At 29.3% G+C, this 26,975-nt stretch overlaps 2 protein-coding genes across 3 annotated transcripts in view; one reads left to right on the top strand and one right to left on the bottom strand.

Annotated features, from left to right (window-relative positions):
- Nucleotides 1–26,975, bottom strand: part of LOC130675458 (hemicentin-2-like) — a 441,088-nt gene that overhangs the window by 135,103 nt on the left and 279,010 nt on the right. For both annotated transcript variants that reach the window (XM_057481164.1, XM_057481165.1), the window contains exon 7: nucleotides 8,846–8,997. In XM_057481164.1, the coding sequence (XP_057337147.1) occupies nucleotides 8,846–8,997 (152 nt within the window). The remainder of the gene's footprint in view (nucleotides 1–8,845; nucleotides 8,998–26,975) is intronic.
- On the top strand, nucleotides 17,883–25,661 carry LOC130675459 (uncharacterized). The gene is made up of 6 exons (XM_057481167.1): nucleotides 17,883–18,362; nucleotides 18,431–18,674; nucleotides 23,249–23,481; nucleotides 23,544–23,737; nucleotides 24,301–24,765; nucleotides 25,198–25,661. The coding sequence occupies exons 1-6, from the start codon at nucleotides 17,949–17,951 to the stop codon at nucleotides 25,559–25,561; spliced, it is 1,914 nt and encodes a 637-aa protein (XP_057337150.1). The 5' UTR covers nucleotides 17,883–17,948; the 3' UTR covers nucleotides 25,562–25,661.

The following is a 26,975-nucleotide window of genomic DNA, read 5'->3' as shown; positions in this document are numbered from 1 at the left end:
GCCCCTGACTTTAGTTAAATAAATTGATTTTTTAATAAGTTAACATTGACTTTTTACAAATTAACTAAGTCAGTCACATAAAAGATACTATCAGCTAACTTTCTGACAGTTTTTAAGTTTACTATCTTAAAAAGAACAAATGAAATAGAAAAAATAAAATTTTTTGTTACAATGGCAGCACCTCTCCCCTACCATTTTCATAAATTAAAACTACTGCATCATCAATAAATAAGTAAATAATAAACACAAAATACTTTAATTCATTATTAAATTTTTCGGTCACCCGGAATATTTTATAAAAGCTTCTGTTTAATATTACTTTTTTTAGTGCACGCAAAAGTATTTAATGTACACTAAAAGCTTAACTACATTTCCCACGAGTTAAATTTAAGATAAGAAAGTCTACCATGCAATTCTAATAATTTAACTGACAAAAAAGTTTTGTAGTTAAGAAGTAACCTTAATTAAGAATATCATTACAACTTTTTTTGTCATTTTGTTTTAACTTTTGACTTTTGTTGTGAATATGTTTCAAGTTTTTAAATACATAATTGATTTCAATTATTAACAATGGATATTTACTTCTGTTACGAATAAAAATTAATTGTCCTCCGCATTTGTAATAGTTTTTACATAATGATTAATTATTTGAATAAAAATGCTACCTGGCAGCCAAAATAGAAAGTAATGTTTTTTTTTAGTTTCTTTTTTTTTTCAAATTGTTTTCATCATTAAGAATGTATTTCTTTCTCTTGACAACTATTTTTGGTTTTATATTACTCGAAAAAAAATTTTTAAAGTGTAATAAATCGTTCACTCTCGATTACCTTAATTACTAATTGTTATTTAATAAAAAAAAAAATCAATTCTATAGTTTTACTTTATTTCAAAAATTTATCAACTAAAAAAAAATTTAATTTTTATAAATTTTTAGCGACCAAATTTGCCTCTTACATAGAGAAACGGCCAAAAAATATGAAAAAATAATTTTTTCGGAAGTTTCGGCTGGTCCATTTTGCCCCAGGTGTTATGCGTAGGGTTAGAAATGTGGAATTATAATAATTTTTTTTTAATTTGACGATAAAAATGTGAAAAAATCACTTTTTTTAAATTTTGGGCTTGTCCATTTTGCCCCAAATGTCATGCGTAGGGGTAAAAATGCGCAAACATATCGGATTTATAGTAATTAGTCGAAAAAAAAAAAATTTATTTTTTGATCAAAATTTCAGGGGGGCCGCTCTGCCCCACTCTCCCCTACTCAATTATTTCTAAACATTGAGTAACATATACAGTCCGCGTCACTTGGATAGCCTCACCTATTTTTTTCAATATCTGATCCTTAATCAAAATTTTTTCTTCCTTCCGCAAATCACAAGAGTAATAGTCACATCCATCAGGCCCATATAAATTAAATTTTGTTTTATCTGAAAAAATTACTTGTAGCCATTTATCTATCCAACTCATATGTTCTTTTACAAACAAAAGTCGTGCTGATATGTGTTTTTGATTCAAAGCCGATTTTTTCTTCAATTTCATTCTCTTTAGATGCTTTGCCCGTCTTACCACTCTTGTTACATTTGAAATAGATGCTGCTGTTCCAACTTCTGAAGCTATTTGCCTCACAGTCTTAATGGAATTAGATGCCGCGCGAATTTTGGCCGATGATCGATTGCCACGATTGGCCAATGCTTGCGACTGTCATGCTTGGCATACCGTTATCATCCGATATTTAGCCGATCTTCGGCCGATGCTTCAAAATCGGCAGCCATTCACGACCCAGAAGTAGGCCGATTCTTTTGTATGGGGAGGATTAAAAACGATTCATGAAGATTGTAAATTTTTAATCGTTTTTAATCTTAAAATAAGAAAACGTCTTTTGACGATTAGAGACGACTAAATGTGAAAAACCATGACGATTATGACTATTAATCGTTTTTAATCGTCACAAATCGTTTTTTCTAATCAGGGCGGTTAGAGAACTAGGACCCGATCACTCCTCGTATTTGTAAATCAATATTTCATGCACAAAATAAATAGCCATTTAAAAAAAAAATAATTTCTTTTTTTAGTTGGGTGAAATCGTGGATTTCAATTTTACTTGAATATAAGAGTAAAACGAGCTTAAAGTTTATAATACGGATTATACATGTATATATATATATGCATAAATAAATGGAAAAAAACCTAAGTAAAGGTAAAGGGTCATGGAGAGGCTCAGCCAGATTATGAAACTGGCAGCTGTGTGTTGGTACTTCTTCTCACGAAGCCAAGCGTATTCGCGCAGAAATAACAGGAGAAACTCAAAGTGATTTCCTCTTCACCTTTTGAAATTTCCGCCATATCATTTTAAATGTCTGTTTATTATATTACAAAAAAACACAAAAATAAAAAAAACTTTGCAAACACTCGAATATCACGGAGTTTTCAAGACTATCCATACTTTTAATTTGCCATTTTCATCCAATTAAATAAATTTTCTTTCGAGAGAATTATTGATTTCAACCCGACTTCCGGAAATCGAGTTTTTAATGTAAGTCGATGTTTTTAGGTCTCACAAATCTATTCTGACAGTTTCCGGATAATGACCGCACAATTTTAAGAAATTCTTTAGCCCCTATTTTGTCAAGTCAATTCAATTTTATATAAAAAACTTGTAAAGGCTCGTTCCTGCGCACCCTTCTCTAAAAAAGTATTACTTTTGTTCTTACAATACAAAGATAAACAAATACCCTTGTAGGAAAAAAAATATTGACAACGGGGCCGGTCTTGGCACAATACTGGGCTACACAGGCTCGGCCTTCGAAAGTTGGTCCGAGATCCGACCAACGTTCAAGTGACAAGCCTCGGTTCATCAGTCTTGGACCAAGATTCAGCCACTAATCAAGTAACAAGCCTTGGTTTGTCAGTCTTGGGGCAAGGTTCAGCCAATACTCAAGTGACAAGCCTTGCTTTGCCAGTCTTGGGCCAAGATTCAATAGACATTTAATTGACAAGCCTTGGTTTGCCAGTCTTGGGACAAAGTTCAGCCAGTACTCAAGTGACAAGCCTTGGTTTGCCAATCTTGGGCCAAGATTTAGTCAACACCCGGGAAAAAAAGTTCTTATATGATCATATATAAATCATATAAAAGTGACTCATATAAAATCATGTAAAGTTTTATAATGAAATTGGTCCTATAAAAACTTATATGACTTTATAAAATCTTATATAATTATATAAAATCTTATATAATCATATAAAGTTAGATATACCCGGTAAAAAATGATTTTACCTAATCATGTATACAATAAATTTAATATGATTAGATCTCAAAATTGGCAGGATTTGATGATATATAATTATATATAATCATGCATGAACAAAGAAAAAAAAAACATCTATCGGTTAACTGCTATTTTGCCAAGGGGTCACCCATCCAACTAATGTTCTGCCTCAATGTTGCTCAACTTTGATGATCTCTTGATTGCCGCCTGGTTCTCTAGTCTGCTTTACCCTTATAAGTATTTGACAATCTATAGCATTACTTAAATCAAATGATCAAATTGATACATCCTACATCAATAATGCACCAAATATGATCAAATTTTATCACATTAGTGTTTTATATAAAATTATAAATTTCTTTAAAATAACCTGCTTATAAGACCATATAAATTTATATATAAGAATCATAAAACTATATACACTTTTATATAATCATATATGATTTTATATAACCGTATTAAACTCTTTTGTACTTATACAAATTTATTTATAAATTCATATAAAATCACATCAATTTTCATTAATTATCTGAATTCGTAGAAGAATTTTATAAGGTTATATAAGATTTCATATGATCATATATATATGATCATACATGATTATGTATAATCATATAAAACGTGCTCTTGTAATTTCACAATGTTATATGTAACTTTATATGAAGTTACATCGAATTTTATAAAAATTTTATAAGATTATACGAATCATTGTAAGAATTTTATAAGATCATATGAGTTTTTATATAATCATATATGACTGCATATAATGTATAACATTTTATCTGGTAACGTTATAAACTCATAAATAACTTTATGAAAAATCATATCAACTATTATAAAATCCTTATAAAATTATATAAATTCTTATAAGAATTTTATAAGATCGTTATGAGCTTTTATATGATCATATATGATTATATATAAGCATATGAAACTTTACCTGGTATTGTTATAAAGTGATATATAACTTTATATAAAATCAGATCAATTGTTCTAAAATTCTTATAAGATCATATGAATCCTTATAAGAATTTTATAAGATTATGTAAGCTTTCATATAATCATATATAAACACATATGTTAATATATGATTCTATAAGAAATTTTTCTCGGGTTTATATAAAATCACATCAATTTTTATAAAATCCTTATAAAACTATATAAATTCTTATAAGATTTTCATAAGATCATATGAACTTTTATATGATCATATATAATTATATATAAGCATATAAACCTTTATCTAGTACCTTTATAAAGTTATATATAATTTTTATAAAGTCCTCACGAGCGTATATTAATTCTTATAAGAACTTTATCAGATCATATAAGCTTTTATGTAATCATATATCATTTTTATATATTTCTTATATGATCATATATAAATTGTATATGAACATATATGTTTATATATGATCATATAAAATCTTTTTTTCCCGGGCATTCAATTGATGAGCATTGGCTTGCCAGTCTTGGGCCAAGATTCAGCCAATACTCAAGTGACAAGCCTTGGTTTGCCAGTCTAAATAACAAATGGTCCTTAAAAACCTCTGGCTTCTGTGAATAGCGTAACAGCCAAGTGGACAAGACACTTGCCTAGCAGCCATGAAGGACCAGGTTCGAGACCCAGCAAATGCAAAAATTTAGTTTCGTCGGTCTGCCCGATTTCTCTATTGCACAAATTTATTTTCATATGTTACCATCACGCACATGTCTACGAGTATTTTTTTTTGTACTTATTTTTGATAAGTGTAGGTGCTTACTTAGCTACAGTCTTGGCACAATACTGTCACTCAAGCTTGGCTCGGTATTATCATTTCGATGCTTAGACAGACTTGGGCCAAGATTGGATTTCAAGCTTCCCTCAGAGTTAATAAATCTTTCGCCAAGCCTCGGCCAAGCCTGGTTCTATCGTTTTTTCCTATAAAGGTAGTCTCTAATTTATTATTTCGAAATATAAAAATAATCGGAACAAAAGTTCAATGCAAATTCAACTAAAATATCTAGAATATTTCTTATCAAATTTTCGTTTCCGATGTAAAAATATTTTAATGCCTATATCAAACTTATATTCACTCGAGGTTATTTATTTTCACGTCATTTTATGTTGCTATTTCTATACAATATGCAAACTCACACAACAATATTCAACTTGTCAGTTTATTTAAACACGAGAAATCAGATCCGACTCACTTGCATTTTTAACTCTCGCGAGAGTTAAAAAAAATTTCTTCCTCAGAGATTATCACTGATTTTCTTTCATTGGTGCTCACAACCCATGACTTTTCTATTATCTACGGTTATATGCAACACTCTGATCCGTCACGCTGTCTACTTCTCTTTGTGTGAAAAATATTTTTCATTTGATATAAAAAGTATTTTTTTTCTTTCTTGCTTGTTTTTTTCATTCATTTTAAATTTCATTTTAATCAATTACGGACTATATTACTTTACATTCTACTAGATATATAATGTATCGTTGTGACTATTTGCTCTTGAAATAAATTTAAAAGCTGCAATTTTATATTTAAGATTGTTTTGAAATATTGTTTGAATAAGAGTCAATATAAATATATATATATATATATATATATATATATATATATATATATATATACCCATGTACATATACATATATATCGTATCTGTATACAGAGTAAAGGTAAAACAAACGTCTGGGACAGAGACACGACGAATCGCAAGACAGAGGATGCTGAAAGTAACGGGAGTAGAGTGCAGTTGGCATACGACCACGCCCGTTGCATTTGCTGGCCGCGCTTTTTCATTCCGTTATTTACTTCTGCTTTCTTCTCTCCTTTTCTTGCTTCATACATTTTTTTTTTTTTTTTTTACTTTTCTTTTTTTTTGTTTATTCTCGGAGCTTACTCGCAATTTTCCATTTTTCTGTCCATAGTACTCGGTACGTTGTGCAACAAGAAGTCTTATATACATATATATATATATATCTATATATATTCACAAGCATAAAACTTAGGCAGATGATTAAAAACCATTCATTCATATATATATATTTTTTGACTAGTCAAGTATATAAAATTCAATTAAAACAAAAAAAATTACGAGCATTTATTTGTTATTTCATCTGCAATATCTTTATTTGAACACAAAAAATATGTAAAAAAAAAAAAAATTAAATAAAAGTATTTTTTTACGGCATGTTCATAAGTACAAATTACTGGGAAAATATTTTTCATAGAACATTACACACATTTTTTCTAAGTAAATGAGAATACTTTTGTAAGGGATGCTTTAAATTTCTCAACAATTTACGTAATCATAGAAGTTATATAAATAAATATGATGCAAAGCTTACTCTGTAAAAAATCGGGAGATAATCCGGAGTAAATAAGGAGTTTATTTCAATCTGCATTCACTCCCGTTCGGAGTTTTAATTTTTAAATAAATTTATGTTTAATAGAAACAACTGTTAGTTGGAAATATGATTATTTCAATAAATAGTTGATGCAGATATTAATAATTGAACTTAAAATATCATGTTTTTAATTTGTAAAATGTTTTAATAATTCATTAAATTATAATTTCATATATGGGGCATTCCACGTCAAATCGGCCATTTTTGAACCTGACCCTTTTTGATTTGGCTGAAAATTTTTTTTCCTTCTCTACCCCCATCAAAATGATTTTTCAGGAAATTTTCAAATTTTTTTACCCAACCCGAAAAAAGTTATGAGTTTTTCAAAAAAACAGCTTTTATTTTTTTGAATAACTATAACTTCTTTAAAAATTAACTATTTGGGACGTTTTTTTTTCAAAATTTTTGTCTTTGAATGTAGTTACCGAAAGAAAATACGAAAAAATTTCAAGATACTAAAATCTATGGATTTTTCACTTTTTCGAGGAAAACCGCAATTTTCTCGAAGTCCGACGTTTTCGATTTTCTTTTTTTTATATTACAAAAAATTTTGTTCAGTTCTGAAAAGAGTGTCACCCAGTGCAGAGTAGGCCGACTTTTCCTTCTATTTTTTTTTATCGATTGAAAAAAAAAATTTTTCCCTGCTGGGCTTTTTTCACAAAACATCACTTTGGAAATATTCGAGAATTTATAAAAGACCTCAGAGTTTAAAAAAAATTGAGAAGAAATTTTAACCAGCAATCTTAAAAAAAATTTGGATTTTTTTCAAAAAATTGATAAATATTTTCTTTTGAAGTTATCGATTTGCCGCCGATTTTTCGATAAGATCTCGACGTTTTCGGCTTAAACTAAATTTTTGTCAAAAAAATTAAATGAAAGTATTTTTTTACGGCATGTTCATGAGTACAAATTACTAGGAAAATATTTCTTATAGAACATTACACACATTTTTTCAAGTAACCCGTATGAAAAAACCATATATTGTCGATAATATGTAAAAAATATATGGTAAATAACTGATCATATATGGCGGCAAAATTATTAATATTGATTAATGTATGATTTATCATATATAATAATTTATACGTTTAATATGATAATAATCTATATCATTTATAATATATGTGATTATATACATGTGATATTGTATCAAAAATTATATGTCCGCTTTATATATTAATTTATAACGTAAAATATATGTTTCATATTATAAATTAATTTATAATTTCAATATTATTATAATCCATATGATTTATAATATATGTAATTGTATAAATATGATATTACATCTCAAATTATATTCTCGTTTTATATATAAACTTATAATTTCAATATTATAATAATTTCGATATTATTATACATAAGTAATTTAAAAAATACACTCATACTAAAAATTAAAGGAGCAAAAAAATTTTAGAAATTTTTTAGTGATTTTTGCAAGACTAACTTCATGAAAAATAATCGTATCGAAATTTAAAAAAAAACATTTTATAGCTTGAAATGTCTAGTTTTATAATTGTGCAAATATATATAAACATATATCTATATAAACATATAGTTACATACATTTATACAAATATATGTGAACATATATTTATATAATTATATATTTACATGTATAAATATTATATGTCAATCATATAATTAAATCATATATCTTATCATATAACTTAAAGTATAGTATAAAAAATTATAAACAATGTTTATAAGTTAGCATGTGAAAAAAATATATTACCGACATATATGTTGCAAATTATAAAATCATATAATATTTCGGCAAAATTTTGTATATGGCTCCATATATGACTTCTTATAATTCCATATAATTTATCATATATTTTGAATTATACTGAAGCTCATATACTGCTTTTTCATACGGAAAATGAGAATACTTTTGTAAGGGATGCTCTAAAATTCTCAACAACTTACGTAATCATAGAAGTTACATAAATAACTATGATGATGCAACGCTTACAAACACGAAATATCAAATAAATAAATTAAACGCATCTCCACAATTTTTTAGATTCATTTAAAATAAATTTCGGTAACAAAATCCTTTGAAATTATATTTACATCATAAAGTAAAATTAAAATTACGAAAATTAGCGTAATTAGGTATGACGAATAGAGAAAATTAAAATCGTTAAGATAATTAATTATAAAAATAGTCTTAAGTGATACTTACATTTTTAACTCCTTTTTTCATCTGCTTTGATCCTTTCCACCATGTGAAATTCGCTGGTGGTTTCGAACCAGCACTACGACATTTTATTTCATACCGTTTTCCCGCAGAGACAATCCGCTCTTTTCCCACGATCTTTACCGACAGTGGTCTCACTGAAATAGAACCAAAGTATATTCAGTGAAAGAAGCTTTCAAGCTCTTTAGCAAAATTTAAATTATTATCAAACGGTAAGTAATACTATTTATTTATGTTACAATTTAAGCACCTCACTGAAATATTATTTCATAATATTTTTTAACAAAATTTCATTAATTATATTTATTGAATACTGGGTAAAACTAAAAGTAGTAAAGAAAAAATATGACCTGGTTGTCGATGAATAGATTTTTTTATTCATTAAATAAATATTTTCTTTTCATTAATATTCTTTTTTTGTTATTGAGAATGGCACGTTGCTCCAATTTATTCTGAATATTATTTATTTATTTTTATTGACATATTAAAACAAAATTTTTTTATGCATTCACTTGCGCTGAATTTTATTTTTAATTCTCGTTAGTGATCTGAATGTTCCATTAAGACTGGCATTGTTTGATTTTAATTTCCGCGTTTTAGTGATATGGGTGTTCACAGCACGAGTGTGTCCGACAATACCACATAATAATAATATAAGCATACAACGCTTTGCTGGCTGGTTGCGTAAGCTGTTTAAGTGGTATATTATTCCTCGGAAAACTTTGCTCATTACAAGCTCGTGTGTTTGTCTGAGTTAAAATTACAATAAAATAAATATTTAAAAACAAAACTTTAATTCCTGAGATACAGTATCGCTATAATTAAATATTTTTTAGAAGTAAAAATAAAATTTTTTATTGTAAAATAAAGGGGAAGATAACGAGGACACTAATTTTTCATTTAAAATTTTTGCGAACATGAAGCAGTAGAGTTTGATTTTTTTCCTTTGTAAGTCTTTCGAATTACTAAAAAAATGAAATTTTAAATTAATAACTCAGTTATGATATTTTGAAAAGTTTAAAAAATGTGAATAAATCAGCATACACGGAAAGAAAATTGTGGAAACTGTTCCCATAATTTTGTGAAATCTTTCTATCATCCTAGGAATTATAACCATAAATTATGGGAGCAGCTCCTATAATTATAGGAATGTTTCCCATAATTATAGGAAAGGTTCCTATAATTATGGGAGTGATACCCATAACGTTATGGGAATGGTTCCTCTAATTATAGGAATGGTTCCTATAATTGATAGGAATACTTTCTATAATAATATGGAAATCATTCCTATAATATATAGGAACTATTCCTGTAAATTATAGGAATCATTCCCATAAATTATAGGAACCATTCCCATAACATTATAGGAACTATTCCTATACCATTATGGGAACTATTCCCATAATATTATAGGAATAGCTCCCATAATGGTATAGAAATAGTTCCTATACCATTATGGGAATCATTCCCATAATATTATGGAAATAGTTCCCATACCATTATAGGAACCATTCCTATAATATTGTGGAAATGGTTCCCATACTATCATGAAAAAATTAATTTAAAGAAAAGTGTGGCAATCACTTTTACAATACACAGAAATTTGATGAAGTATAGAAACAAAAATTCAAACATTGAAAAAAAAATCCATATTTAGCAAAAATATCCAAATTTTTAACAATAAAATTTTTTTTAACAAATTTAGCGTCGAAGAAGCTTCATTTGGATCTCTCCATATTATTCGAAAAAATTCTACACTATTTTGCAAAAAAAAAATTTTCATGATATTATTGGAGTGGTTCCCATAACGTAATGGGAATAGTTCCCATACCATTATGGGAATGGTCCCCATATTGATATGTGAATAGTTCCCATAATATTATGGGAATGTTTCCCATATTGGTATAGGATCTATTCCCATACCATTATGGGAACTATTCCCATAAATTATAGGAACGATCCCGATAATAGTATAGGTACTATTCCCATACCATTATGGGAACCATTCCCATAATGCATAGCAAACCTTCCCATAATTTTCTTTCCGTGTACATAATATGAGAATCAAATGACATGTTCTTTAAATGAATACCTTAAGCTCGATACGCTAAGGGCGCTTTATGGGCTCGGTTTTTTCAAGTACTTCACTCACTTCCAATAATGTCTACACTTTTTAAAGTATATTAAGATAGTTTGAAAGTTATATCATGATATAAAGAATTCATTAAGGAATAATTATAATACAACATAAAGTTGATTCCTTAGTACACGGAAAAAAAGTTCTTGTTACCTACACTATCTATTGGATCGTTACAGACGTATTACTACATTAACGATTTGGATTGAGACCACCTGAAAAGTATTTCGTACTTTTAACCAAACGAATATTAAATATATTTTTGGAAGTGTATTTGAAGTTGACGATGAATTACGTAAATTAGAACCTAAAATTAAGATCGGTTCTATAGAAATTAACTTTTTGAAATCAGTAAAATACCTAGGAGTAATCTTAGATGACAAATTATCGTGGTCTGAACAAGTGAATGATGTATGTTATAGAAGTATGAGAACGCTTGCTCAATTAAAAATGTATGGTAACATTTTTAATTTACGTGCAAGGAAAAAACTTGTTATTACTTTAATATGGCCTATCTTTAATTATCGTGCTGCAGTATATAGCGATATAACTGCACAGCAACAGCTGGAAATGCAAAGAAAGTTTAGTTCTTGTGTGTGCTATATTTTTAACATAAACAGAAATGAACATGTTACTCCGTATTACCGTGATTTAGGCTGGCTTACACTAAAAACTAGGCGTGAATTCTTTTACTGCTGCTTGATTTATAAGGCAATTAAAATGCGTCAGATAACTCTATTTCATAGCGAATTGTTTATGATTGAACCTAGACTCCGGAGAGGCGATGATAGACAAGATCTACTAGTACTCCCTAACTGTCACGTGGAACAAACTTTCAAGAGACTGTACAAATCAATGTATTTTTAAAGAATTTCGTAGGTCGTGTTTTATCATTTTTTTTTTTTTTTTTTTTTTTTTTTTTTTTATAAACTTAATATATTCACATATTGAATGAAAACTGTAATATAATTGATTTCAAAAACTAGTAAAATCTACGTTTTGAATAATCTTATTAATTTCCATGAAAATAATCCCCTGCCCCTCCCGCTCACACATGCGAGCTACCTGATGTCAACTCATAAATAGTCAGAATTGATTCGTCAGATTTTGAAACGTCGGCACTTGTCATCAAAAATTTGCTTTTTGATGATTGAACTGAAGTCATACCTCATTTTCTTTGAAACGTCGGCACCTGTCATCAAAAATTTGCTTTTTGATGATTGAACTGAAGTCAATACCTCATTTTCTTTTTGCCGAAAATTTTAAACTGACATATTAGAAGTCAGAATTAAAGATCCAGTTCAAAGTACTAGAGCCTAAAACTTGTTTTTTTTTTCAGTTATGTCATAATTCAAGAAAAAAAAATAACTCGAAATTTGTTCTTTTTAATTACATGGTGTAACTCTTAATTACATGCTATGACGTGGATAACTTGAAAAAAGTACTTTCAAAAGACATGCTAAGTAAGGTTCGTTAAAAATTTACGGTTCTTTGAGAGAGTAATAACATTCTTGCAGTACCTTAGAACTATTTAAACTATTTAGAGAGAGGAAATCCAGACATGAGTATAGTCACAGATGAGTTGAATTTCAAATCTAACTTGGTTTTCATTTGCAAAGAACAACAAAACAATTTTCATAATTTCGAGAAATATCTTCTCAATTCTACATCTGTACTATTGAGCGAGCAAGTAAGTAAGTACAACTCCTAGTGGTTATCTTGAGAAAAAAACGGAAGGAACAGAAAGTACAAGATGAAATTGGGTTTGTTTAATTAAAAGAAAGCTGTAACAGGTTAAGTAAGTGGAACTTGGCAAATGAGTCGGTTTTCGTATCTCGCCATTTTCTTGCCCGAGGACATGGTTTAATTTCTTTTTTTTTTTTTTAATCATAATCATCAGAAGTAAAATTAAATGGTAAACTATCTGTAAGGTGAAATGACGCAATTGTATCTTAGCGAAGAAAATTATTCCGTGAGTGGTTAATATTAGTAATTGCCTGCTGCTGTACTTGAGGAGAACGTGAAACTGGCTGAATCTGGCCAATTCTCACGATACGGATTTCCATCTAGTCTCATTACCATTATATTCCGAATTCCATGGATATAGTCTACCCACAAATACTTATAGTGCCCGCGTGTGTACTTGAATATATATTTGCATTAATACGTTCAATAACCATCCAACAGATTTATTATTTTTTGCTTGTTTTCTGATTCTATATAATTATATGATATAATCACACGGAGAGAAAAATATCATGAAAGTGAGTATATGTATCACCATTCTGGCTATACGCTGTATAGGGGAGAGGTGCTGCAGTTGTAACACTCAATGAAAAACTATTAAAAAAACTAAAAATTATTATTATTCTTTTTGCACACCTCAACCGCGAAAGCGTTAGGTGTGCTTTACTGTCACTCTCTCACTCTCGGCCCTTTCACTGACTTTAAATCCTCTCTACTTTCTTTATAATACACCAAAGTTGTTAATGATATATACCATTTTAAAGGAAATTTATTAAGGAACATTTTTCAATGCAATCCTTATTTGATTAATAATGTGATTAATTAAAAAAAAATGATTTAGTCCGAAGCCCTCAGTGCGTCAATTGTGGTGTTCGGACTCGTCTAAACACGATAACTTTCGAAAAACAAGACTTATCGACTTAGTTTTTTTTTTTTATCTGTGTATTTCTGATCACAAGAACCCTTTCAAAAATTACTATCTGAATCCATTTTGTTTTGGTGTAATTAATAAAAAACGTGAAAACTGATTCTTCGTGAAAAATTTAGCTGCTATTTTTACTGTTGTTATTATTTTTTTCATTGTTTCTCTCTATCAACTACTGGTGGCAGCACTATCGTATCAATATGTTTGAAAAAAAAGCGACATTTAAGACAAAACAAGGCGGGATATTTAGAAAAAAATGTTAGTAAAAAAATATTAAACTGAAAATAAGAAATAAAAATAAAAAAATCAAATTGATAATTTGTAAGTTGAATAAAAATTCATAATAAAAAAAAATATATTAATATTATATAATAATAAAAGTAATGATTAAAAATAAATTGAGCGATTGAGGTGTGCACTTTTGGATTTTCCAACATTTTTTAATTTATTCAAAATAGTAAATTATTGATTAGATCGAAGTTTCAGTTATTAATCTTGTTCCGATATCAAAATATTGAGAATTGTTGAAAATACGCGTGAAAACTTCTTTTTTATACGCCTCACAATTCGTTTAAATAACAATTTTGTTTTCTAATGTTACAATGTGAGACTTGTATTAATACTTTGAGAGACATATCAAGAGTATTGTATAATCGAATTTCATATCAATTTACTGATTTTTGTTATTGTAATTAGATTTTTATTAACAATTCAGCGTGAGCGTCAATTGTAACACTTGAACGAGTAGCAATTGTAACACTCAGAGTCGTGTATGGGATCTGTGCAAACTGGATGCGCCACAAATCTACTCTGGGATAGTGTAATTTTTTGATTGTTTCAATATTTATAAATGTTTAATAATTTATATTAAAGATCCCCATATACTCTCTTAAAATGAACCAGTGAAATTTCACTGATTTTCCAGTGAAATCCACTGATTCACCAGTGAAATCCACTGGTTCAACCAGTGAATCGAGCGGTCACTGGTTCAACCAGTGAAATTCACTGGTTAAACCAGTGATACGCCGGTGTACTACATAAATATAAACACAATAGGTTAGATTAATTTTATTTTATTATAAACGTTTATTTAAAAACAAAGTGAACTAAAAGAGCCTTAATAACAATTATATTTAATTAAAAATTATTTTGTAATAAAATACATAATATTTGTTAGGATTTATAAAAATTTAATTTGTTTCCATTTTCAATGGCCTTTTTATATTGTTTACTTTTAAAATTATGTCATTAATTTTTGAGGTTAACTCCAAGCTATTGAAATTACTCCAAAGTTATTTATTTTTAAACTCTGTAAAAATTGTGGCATATAATCATTATTGTTATATAAAAGTTAGTTAAAATATTACATGAAGATAATCAATAAATATTACTTATTTATTGACATAATAAAACACTTAAATATACTCATGTACAGAATGCTGCTGTACCCGCGCGCTTGCATATTTTTAGTTCACTGGTTGAAACCAGTGAGCGCGACGTTCACTGATTCAACCAGTGAAATTCACTGGTTCAACCAGTAAACTTTTAGTCACTGGTTAAACCAGTGAACTTCACTGGTTGAATCAGTGGAATTTCACTGGTTCATTTTAAGAGAGTATGTGATACTATAAGTTTGAATACTTGACTTTAAGAGTTAATAAAGTATAATAGTATGTATTAAGACTGAATAATAAAAGCAATTTGATGAAAAATATCTATTTCGTTCCGTGTTACAATTGCCCCAGCACTGTGTTACAATTGCAGCGCACGCGCGCCGCCATCTTGGCCATCTTGGCAGGACTTATTTTTAATATTTACTAAGTTAGGTATGATGGTCCCGCATGATAATAATTTATATCTTAAAATTATACTGAATAATATAACACAGTTTATATTACAATATAATTATTTATATAAGAAGTCATATATATCAAAATAGCTATTTTTTTGCAGTTTTAATTATATAATTACATATTTTCAAAATATACAAGTATGATATATAATATTATATGTTGGTATATGTTCAAGCTATATGAACTCCATATATTGAAAATTATATTATAAACACGCAAGTAATTTTATGATGTTAATATATAAGCTAATATAAATTATCGACTTATAAAATTTTAAGTCTAAAAGGTTTATTCCAAGCCTATATCATGTTTTAAACCTAAAAAGTTGAATTCAGTTTTTTATAGTCAGAGTCGTAGGTTGACATCCCCTGATTGAAACGCACACTTACATATAAACATCTATGGTCAGATCTATTTAATAAGTACAGAGATATCTGTTCTTTCTTCATTAATCTGTACCTTTATTTTCTTTCCTGAGTTAAACTGATAAATTGAATGTTCATTTTGCCGATTCAAAAAATATTTATATTATATATTTTTAAGTATATATTATCCAATATATAATGCGATATGTTGGAAAAGTATAATGAAAATTGTTTTTTTTTTCTATAACAGTTACTATACTTTAAAATATATGTCTCGACTATATTTGGTTATATTGGAATTTATAACCGGCAAATTATATTTTGAAAATACACTAATGCAAAAAATTAAAGGAGCAGAAAAATTTAATAAATTTTTTAGTGATTTTTGGAAGGCTGTAACTTCGTGAAAAAAAATCGTATCGAAAATTTAAAAAAAGCATTTTATAGCTTGAAATCTCTAGTTTAGGTGTATTTTTTTCAAAATTTTTTAAAAGCTCCGATTATTGCGCAAACATGAGAAATACCGCGAGCCAAAAAATTTCTAAATTCTTTTTTTTTTTCCGAAGAGCCCACGGACCGCTGAAAAATTCTTTAAACTAAACGAATGCATAGTTCGTTTAGCAAATTTATTCAGCTTCAATTTGGTTTTTTTTTTAACCTCGTAGGACGATTTGTCGCAGAGATATCAGCCTTCAAACAGAAAATGATCCTTTTGGCTTTGATCTTCGATATTTCAGGTACCAATGATCGCACAGAAAGTTGAAGGGCGGCGTTGAAAACTTGAATAAATTCCCTACAAGACCCTGTCATCATTTTTTGAAAAAAAAAATTTTTTTTATTTTTAACATCCATCAGAAGTAAGTACCAAAAAATGACTTTTTTTGGTTTTTTAGTAAATCAACCGCTACTCTGCAAATATCGATAAAAAAAATAATGTTGCCAGGGACTTTTTTAGCTTAATGTATCCCCAAGACCCCTGTAAATTTTTAAATTGATCTATCGAACCGTTTTTTGGGAATCATCGATCAAAGTTTAGCTAAAGAATTAAAGGAGCAAGTTTTGTTCCTTTAATTGTGTAATCATAATCAAAATAAAAAAAATTTTTTTTTTCGACTTTTCTCAAATTTTTGCGTTGGTAACTCAGCAAATGCAAAGAAATGACAAAAAAAATTAAAAATTTCCAAAAAATGTCAAAAAAAATCGAAGAAAAAAAAAAAATTGAAACTTGTTTTTCGTGTTCTAAATTTTTTTTTTCACCAAGTTACAGCCTTCCAAAAATCACTAAAAAATTTATAAAATTTTTCTGCTCCTTTAATTTTTTGCATTAGTGTATTCAATGCTCTATAATAAAATATATATTTTCTTTTATAGTTTATGTTATAAGAAAAAATATACTTTCAAGTTATATGAACATTATATTCAAACATACATAAATTTTTGCCGTTTTATATAATTATATATTTTCGTCTATAAAATAACAATATCCATTTTTTTCATGCGGGTTCCATTTCCAAAAATATAAAAATGAATGTTTTGTTTAATTTTAAATTCATAGAAGTGTCGAGCAGAAAATTTCCTGTGAAATGAGTACCCACAAGCTCTAGTTGTTATTCATTTTTTTACGGTCATATAAGATAGTCATATCAATGTTAATTTTAATTTTTATCGTTTAGTATAAAGTTATCACATTATGATTTTTGAATTTCAATAATTTATTGTCAATTATAACAGAAGATGTATAATGAAAACATTCTACAGTATTTTTTTATAAAATTTAAATAAATACAAAGTATATTGAATAAGTATTTTCAACTTGTTTAAACTCTACTATCACTAATAATTATATAGATAAAAAACTGCCTCACTCAGCAAGTTTTGGACTCAAAGACATCGATAAGGCATACGGTAATAAATATTCGGCTTCGGAAAATGATAAAATAAATTGATCAAGTATTATCGCCTGATAAAAAAACTTTTAAAACGAAGGTGATATTCATGTAATCAGCCAGTTTACACTATACATTTTCTTTGTTTTGCAACAAAAACATATTATAAAGACGTAATGTATTTATTTAGTATTTTGGTAATTTGCTCATCAATTTTAATGCTAGAAGCGTTTGACTTGCATTCATTAGACTATATCGATGAAATAATATCATTCGTTACTGCAAGTTCTTCCGATGAAACTGCCGGCCAACAATTGGATCAATTGAAAATTGATGATGAGAAAAATAATGCCAAGATAATTAATAAATATTTTACGAAAGCTCCGCATTTGAATGTAACAGATGAAGAGTATGAAGAACTAGAAGGACTGATTGAAAAAATAGATAAAGCTTGGGAACAGTTTGGGAACAAAGACTTAACGGATGATGACAAGAATGTGCTGGGTGATTTGCCTGAGACTCTTAGCCAGCTGTACAAAATTTACGTAGGCGATGGTGTTGGAGATAATTTGCCCACTCGCATTGCAAACGTATGTTTAAAAAAATAGTCAGTTTGAAAATTTAATATATTTTTTTTTTATTAATGAATTGTTTATAGGATATACGTCCAAGTATATGTGAAATAACAACTAATGAACAATTTCGACTGCGTAAATTACATCAATCTGTCATTTTATCTGAGCTTAGAGGATATATTTTGAGTCTCAAGTCATCAGAGGACGTTGAAAAAACTACAGCACGCGCTATTTTACATTCAGAAGGATATATTTTAGCAACGAAAAAAGGGTTTTTAGACGCTGCAGTTGGGTTCCGTCGCTGTGATCCACCAGAACATATTCGTGGTAAGCAAATGATGAAAAAAAAATTCATTCACGATCCTGGCGGGTCGGAATTACGGTTAATCATCGAAGTAATCTACGGCAATTTATTAAAATTTACCGTAAATTGTGGTAACTTACGGTATTAACAAAATTACGGTACTGTTACATCATTACAACATTAACAAAAATGTCTGGCTTTTTGTAAGTATTTTTAAGGACGTTCATTCGCTACGCTAGAGTCAAATGAGTACTAAATTTTTATGAAATTTATTTAGCACTTGAAAAAATTTTCAATATATATTAAAAATATTACAACGATTTGTCGATTTTATGAATGTATACACTGATAGAAAATTTATATTGACTCAAGAAATATTATCTTGAGCCAAGAATTTATTTCTGAAGAAAACCAATTGTCTTGCTTCAAGAAATTCTGGTCTTGATTTAGATTTTCTTGGCTCTATAGATTTTGTATCTTCGATGGATAACTCTCGTGTCTTGATCCGAAACTATATTATCTTCAATCGATACTATCGAATTCTTCAAGCAAGACCACTTGTCTTCAACTTAAAATGTCGTATTATTATTTTAAGAACTTTAAATTTTTGGTTCAAGTAATAATTCCTTGATAGAAGATGTTTTTAAAGTAATAAAAAAAAAATTTTTTTTTTTTTAAATTTCTACTTTAACATATCTGAAGTAAATGAATATAGTCCTAAAAAATCACTTTAAAACTTTTTATTTTTAAAATAAAAAAAAAAGTTTTTTTTCAAGCTGAGTAAATTGATATCTTGATTTAAAAACCGCGCCATTCTCGAAACGAGTCGGTAATGTCTTAAACCTAGATTTTGCCTATCTTAATCCAAGAGCAAGAAATTCTTGAACGAAATATGTCAGAATTTTGTTTCAAAACAAAAAAGGCTTCATCGAAAAATCAAATTCTCAAACAAAGAATTCTTTTTCTCTATCCGAGAATTTCAATTTTTTGGTTCAAGGACTTATTTCTTGAATTAAAACAATTAAAAATTTTGAAACAAGAACCACATTTTGAAGAAAAAATTTTTCTTGAATCAAGATAGTTTTTCTATCAGTGTATCAAATATTTTTCAAGTATTTATTTGCAGATATCAGTAAATTTAAATTGATGACTGATTTGACTCAATTTTAACAGCTAAATAAATTTGGCAACAACGCCTCTCTCAGCTGGCAAACACACATATACCCTGTAGAGCGTGTAGAGTCTAAGTAATGCCATTTTGTTGGCAAATTAAAGAATTCTTTTGGATTATGAATTAACTCATTATCAACTTTTCAGTAACGGAACTATCTAAGTTGACTATATATTTCATTCAACGTTATTAAAATAATTTTTTGGAGATTGTATACTTGTTTCTTACAGCTCTGATTATAACCTATGTAATATTTTGACACTTTCAATGTGTGTATATGTGTATGTGTAGCTTTCGGTGCAGTGCGCTGTTGCCAGTTTTCAATATGGTGGAAAGTTCACCTAAATAATTTTCAGTATCTCAGTTTAAAAAATTAATAATTAATTAAAACATTCGATAACACTAACTTTTTATAACAAATCTCTAAACTATATATTTCAAAGAATATTTTGAAACAATATTTATTATGGCATCTACTTAAATAATATAAGTATGAAATTCAAAACAAAAAAAAATTCTGATCTGCCATAAGACTGTATGCTAAAAGTTTAATTTTCAATCGTTAATAACTTTTCAAAATGATCTATAACGAGCTTCCAAATTTTTAGGAAAAATTAGTACATAATTAAACTTATCAAAACTAAAAAATAAAAATTTTTATCTACTATCAAGTCTCATGGATAAACGTCCTTAAGGACCCACTGCTATTTCAATTTTTAACTTCCCGCTTTGAAAATTGTAAATTTTCAAAAATTCGGGAAGTTATTGTTACCACCCTGATTTTCGAAAATCGAGTTTTCATCAGATGTCGACGTTTTGAAGTCCTAGGAAGCTATTCTGATTATTTTCAGAATGATGTCCGAATGTGTGTCCGAAAGTGTGCTCGAAGAGCTCGAAAATATGTTCACAGTGATGTTTTCAAGCTCCTTGAGCTCGAAAACAGCGGGAAGTTTTGGGGCTGGCCCACAGGGCCAACCGACGCCCAGATTTTTTTTCTACAGGTGGCACTGACTACTATCTGACATGGTAGCCAGTTCTATTTATTTTTTTCCGTGTACTATCAATTTCTAGATTTAAAAGGAATTCCAATGCTTTATTTTTATAACTTTCAAGAGAATGGGTGTTTATCTCATCTGATGGTAGCTCCTGCCATAACCGAATTTTATGCTGATCGTGACTCAAACAGTTTTTTTGGCTTTTTTTTTTTTGCGAATTCGCACTTTGCGCAGTACTTTCTGTACAAAAAAAAATCAGCCAAACATACGATTCATTATTTGTCTATCCTAAAAGTATTACCTTGCGAAATTTCTAAGTGAATCAAACACTTCATCAAAATAGGTCACCAACTCTCCGACTATCTAGGTAAAAATGCCGTAACATAACGTATATTACCGTAAATTACGGCAAAATGCGGTAAATTAGTTTAATTCGGATCCCCCAGGGATATTGTTATAGAAAATACCGGACTTTATTACATTGTACCGTTAAATACCAGACTTCACGTCATTGTTCTGTAAAATACCGTATTTTTCGGTAATATTCCGTAACTTTGCGGCGAAATACGGAATTATACGGTACTCCCGTTCGGCATCCATGTCAGAAAGGCATCATTATGTTATCTGAAAAAAGATATCTTTTAGAGGCCAGACAAATGTTATCTTTTTGACAACTTTTTTCAGATATCAGTTCATCGAGATCTAAAAGATAACTTTATGTTAACTTCTGTAGATGTCCTTATGAGGCCAAAAAGATATCTTTTTGTTAACATTTGATCATAACCTAAATCTATCAGCTGACGTTTGGTATTCGTATATTTTATGTTTAGTTTAGTCTAACCTACATAATAGACTTATATGCAAAGAGTGTTTGATAAAAAATGTCCTTTAGAAAAACATTTAAAGAATTATCTACAAGTCAAAAAAATAGACGTTTACGAAAATTCTTAAATATTTCAATAAACAATTCTAATCTCTAGGAACCTCAGAATATTCAGCCTCAATCATTACCCTGAATAAGAAAAGTCATTTAATCCATGCTAAGTGTATATCTATATATTAGTCGATTGAAATTATTTTTAAATTATTTCAAATTGTTTTGAATCATTTCAAATAATTTTTCTTAATTAGCCCTAATGGTCCCGAATTACGGTAAATTACGATAAACCCACCGTAAATTACGGTAAACCCACCGTAAATTACGGTAATCCACCGTAAAATACCGATTTACCGTAAATTACGGTGGATTTACCGTAATTTACGGTGGTTTTACCGCAATTCACGGTGGATTTTCCGTAATTTACGGTGGATTTACCGTAAAATACGGAAATACGGTAATCCACCGTAAATTACGGTAATTCGGTAATCCACCCGAATTTTTTACGGTAGATTGATCGTATTCGACGGTAAATTTACGGTAATCCACCGTAAAGTACCGATTTACCGTAAATTACGGTGGATTTACCGCAATTTACGGTGGGTTTACCGTAATTTACGGTGAATTTACCGTAATTTACGGTAAATCTACTCGAATTTTACGATATTCTACGGTAGATTTACGGTAAAAATACCGTGAATTTACGGTAACTCAGGTCTGCTAGGGAGGATACCAAACTTTGAAGTTAATGGCAAATGTCAATTGGATTATACTAAAAATGATAGTATAAATAATAATAGCGATAATAGTAGTGACAATAATGATCATGGTGATAAACAAGTTGAAGTGAATTTGAAGATTATTATTATTATTATTATTATTATTATTATTATTATTATCATTATTATTATTATTATTATTATCATTATTATTATGAGTATGATTATCAAAACTAAATTATTATTATTAATTATATTTAAATTATTATATTATTTTTAATAATTACTTTCTTATAAATGATAAACAATGAAAACCAAAATATTTTAAAATATGAATTATTATTAAGTAACCTCAAAATCATACCTAATTAGAGATAACTTTATTATATCATTGATCCGATATCTTTTAGACAGCAGAAAAATGTTATCTTTCTCATACCTTTTCGATGAGATCTAAAAGATGTCAGTAGGTGGCGCATTAGATATATTTCTGATATCTTTATGTTATCTTTAAGATAAGTCTTAAAGTTATCAGATCCAAAAAATGTTATCTTTATGAGATCTTTATGATAACTTTTTGCCGACCGGGCTGCAAAGTATAATTTTCTTACGGTAAAAGTTGAGCCTTTAGAGAAATTACAAAACCGTTTCTTATACATGCGATATTGTACCGTTCTGGAAAATTCTAGTTTCAATCGTAAAAAAGGCATTATACCGTTTAAGCATAAAGGTTAAAATGCGGTATTTAAGGTTAAAAATATTAAATTTCGGAATTTCATAATTCGATTCCGTCAGGGTTACTAACGTCGTTCAGTAATGGCAATAATTATTTTAGGAAAAACATTTTCGGAATTTTTGGGTCTTTTTCAAGGAGTTATTGTCAATGATGCACAGACAAGTCGTAGTCATTGTTCAAGATCATGCGACGGTTTAAATTATTCCCGTATTGACAGGTGTTATAAAATACCTGATGACGATGATGGTTACAGAACACATTGTCATACAAAGCCTTGCAATGGAATACTTTATGATTGTGGCTACACTGGGAATGTACATGCCTGTGAACTGGTAATTTAAATTTTTCATTTGCTTTAACGGAAGTTCCGATAATCAGATAATTGAATTTACAGGATAAAAATTCTGATAGACGGTTTCAGTGGGCCATGGACTCTTGCGAGGGAAAGAAAGTTTTCTTGAAAGATCGTAAAACTCTGTTTAATTATTGCCCAACTTGTATGTGTACTTGCGCTGAGCAAGACGGCAAGTCTACAGCTATTAGGACAATTAGTTTGATACCACAATATGCAGACATTGAAAATAATATGTAAATATTTCCATAATGTCCCATATAACAATCTTATAGCAATCTTGCCCATAAGCCTGGTCACGAGCACTCTTGTTGTCCACGTCTTTATAACTATGGATATTGTTGCAGACAAGACGTCTCACTTTTGTCTCTGCCATTTTACCCCTTTCATTGGCATACAGTACAGGGTCTTGGGGTAAAATGACAGAGATAGAAGTGAGATATACTTCCGTGAGATATACTCCAGAGACGCGTAAGTAACTTTACTACCACGTCTTGAGCAAGACATCTACAATGTTCTATTGTACAATGTCACAAGCAAGTCCTAAAACAATCTTGTCTTAGAATCTGACATTAGTACCTTGTGACAGATCGATAGGTACATAAAGACGTAGGCTTCAGGGTCTTCCGGAAGATACTTTCATAAAAATAGTACCAGACTACTACAAGATTGTCTTATACACATCTTGGGTAAGTCGATGTTATATCTATCGGAAGATTCTTGTGACCCCAGTGCCTTAACCAGCGACTTATCATAGAATTATATTTTACAATTTTGAAATTTCAATATTGCACACTAGGGTAATCACTGGAGTACGTTTTGTCAACAAATATAAATTATTCCATGTTCAAATTGAGCAAAGTAAATTAGGACCTTATGGTGAAATAGTACCAGGGACATCAAAGTGGAAAAAATTGTCCCGATATTACTATGAAGAAAATAACGATGGCGGTTTTGTGATGAGTAATAAAAAAGTTCAACGAAAACTATTCAATAATGTAGATTTTAAATTTATTACCCATGCTAGTAGAACAATAAATATCGATCAATTAAAAACACCAATGGGTGAAATAATGGTTGGAGTTACTTTTGTTTATAACAGCGAAACAAAAGCTGTTGAATTACAAATTCTTTCATGGCCGTTTGATTACAAAACTGGTAAACTAGAAGATCCCGTTGATTTGGAGGACGAGGATGCTGATTTTGAAAGTGATTGGATAAATTGGCAAAATACACCAAGGCGTTCAAGTGCATACGACAAGAGGTAATATCAGATAATAAAATAGCTATTTATGATATAAAATGGTAAATGACAAATTATGGTATGGGTTAGTTCCAAAATTAGTTGACTGGTTGCGCTGGGTTACAAAAAAACGAATGAGGATCTTAGCGCCCGAAAGCAGCGAGTTCTCTTTTGTGACACAACGCAACCAAAAACGAATTCCGGAAATCTATGCTGAATTTTTATAGAAAATCATTTGAGGTTCCATCCGAAAATGGCACGTGGGAATCTAAACTGGATTTCATAGATTTTTTAATAGGAGATTTTATTATAGCCTAGTGAATGATATAGTGCAGGCATAGAAAATCGGTTGTTTCTCTACCGATATCCTACGCTTTTAAATTGAACCTTCGAAGCAGGGATTGTATACTAACTGCTTTTGTAAAAAATTATAGTTTTTTTTGTTAATTACAGGCGTTATAATCTGGATTTGTCCAAATTGGATGATCCCGTAAAAGCACCTAAACACCCACCATATTCAGATCCCAATGAAGCACTCCAAATACGAGCTACTGATTCCGGACTAGACATGGCCCAACACACTATTCCTTATATTGATATACAGCCGATAGCATTATCAGATCTCAAAGCCCCGCTTGGTGGATTGGAATTAATGTACCGAAGAAAAAAAGGTTATGGAGGTTTTTTGGGTTTTAAAATACGCGCATACGATTTTTCTGAATTTTTCGGTGATAAAATGTCACAAGATGATTTAGATAAATACAAAAAAGATTTCGATGAAGATATTGTTATTGATGTACCAATTGGATCTGATTAATTATATAATTATTATATTTTTCTCTATAATTTTATAATCGCCTCGACTTTGGTAATTATTATTGTAATTAACTTAAATGAATTAATAAACAAAATTCAGCAATAATATTTGGTTGATTAAATGATTGTTTCGAAAAAGTAAGAAATTTATTTCAATTAATTCCTGCTGAGTTTAAAAATGCCATGAATAAATATGGGTTGTGGGTATTGATTCCAGAGGAAATATCATTTCTAACCCGCCTATCCTTGCCCTAGCAGACCTGAGTTACCGTAAATTCACGGTATTTTTACCGTAAATCTACCGTAGAATACCGTAAAATTCGAGTAGATTTACCGTAAATTACGGTAAATTCACCGTAAATTACGATAAACCCACCGTAAATTACGGTAAACCCACCGTAAATTGCGGTAAATCCACCGTAATTTACGGTAAATCGGTACTTTACGGTGGATTACCGTAAATTTACCGTCGAATACGATAAATCTACCGTAAAAAAATTCGGGTGGATTACCGAATTACCGTAATTTACGGTGGATTACCGTATTTCCGTATTTTACGGTAAATCTACCGTAAATTACGGAAAATCCACCGTGAATTGTGGTGAAACCACCGTAAATTACGGTAAACCCACCGTAAATTACGGTAAATCCACCGTAATTTACGGTAAATCGGTATTTTACGGTGGATTACCGTAATTTACGGTGGTTTTACCGTAATTTACGGTGGGTTTACCGTAATTTACCGTAATTTGGGTCCGTTAGGGTGAGCTTGAAAACGTTGTTGTGAATACATGTTCGAGCTCTTTGAGCTCGGAAATACTTTTGTATGCCGTTGTTTTTGAAAAAATAGTATATTAACGGATTGAGTGGAAGGTGCGCTTTCGATAACGAGTGTGATTGGTTCACGAGCCGTCAGGCGAGTGTTGATAACACACGTCTTGAAAGCCCTTCCCACTTAATTCGTAACAATAGTTTTTGCATCGAATGGTAAGAAAGAATGTCTTTTATTGGTAAAAAAGGACACTACATTAAATTTCATCTTCTAATTAACCTAAAATAATATTCAATCTTATTAATATAAAACTAATTCCTGTATTATTTCTGATGCAAAAGATTATTAAATAATAATAGAAACAATTAAATATGATTTAACTGATTTTTATAATAATTTAAAATTATTTTTATTGTTTTCAATTTATTGATACTCAGCAAAAATAACTAGAGTTTCGAGTCAACGTTTATATTGGCAGGGAGCGCGACAAAAACGACATCTGATGGTTACAAAAAATCATGCTCGAGAATTATAAAAGATATATAAAATTAGTGTAAAAAATAAAAATTCGTTATAAAATCAAAATATATAGTTTATAATGATATAAATGCAAAAGTGCAATTGTATTTTTGATAGAGAAAAT

The sequence above is a fragment of the Microplitis mediator genome, chromosome 10, assembly GCF_029852145.1.
Source record: "Microplitis mediator isolate UGA2020A chromosome 10, iyMicMedi2.1, whole genome shotgun sequence".
NCBI lineage: Eukaryota > Metazoa > Arthropoda > Insecta > Hymenoptera > Braconidae > Microplitis > Microplitis mediator.
Note: the sequence above shows the minus strand (reverse complement) of the source record. Positions and strands in the feature narration are given on the sequence as shown.

Coding starts and splice junctions, on each gene's coding strand:
- LOC130675459 (XM_057481167.1), top strand. CDS start 17,949: ATGTATTTATTTAGTATTTTGGTAATTTGCTCATCAATTTTAATGCTA. Junction 18,363..18,430: donor TGCCCACTCGCATTGCAAAC/GTATGTTTAAAA, acceptor AATTGTTTATAG/GATATACGTCCAAGTATATG. Junction 18,675..23,248: donor TCCACCAGAACATATTCGTG/GTAAGCAAATGA, acceptor TAATTATTTTAG/GAAAAACATTTTCGGAATTT.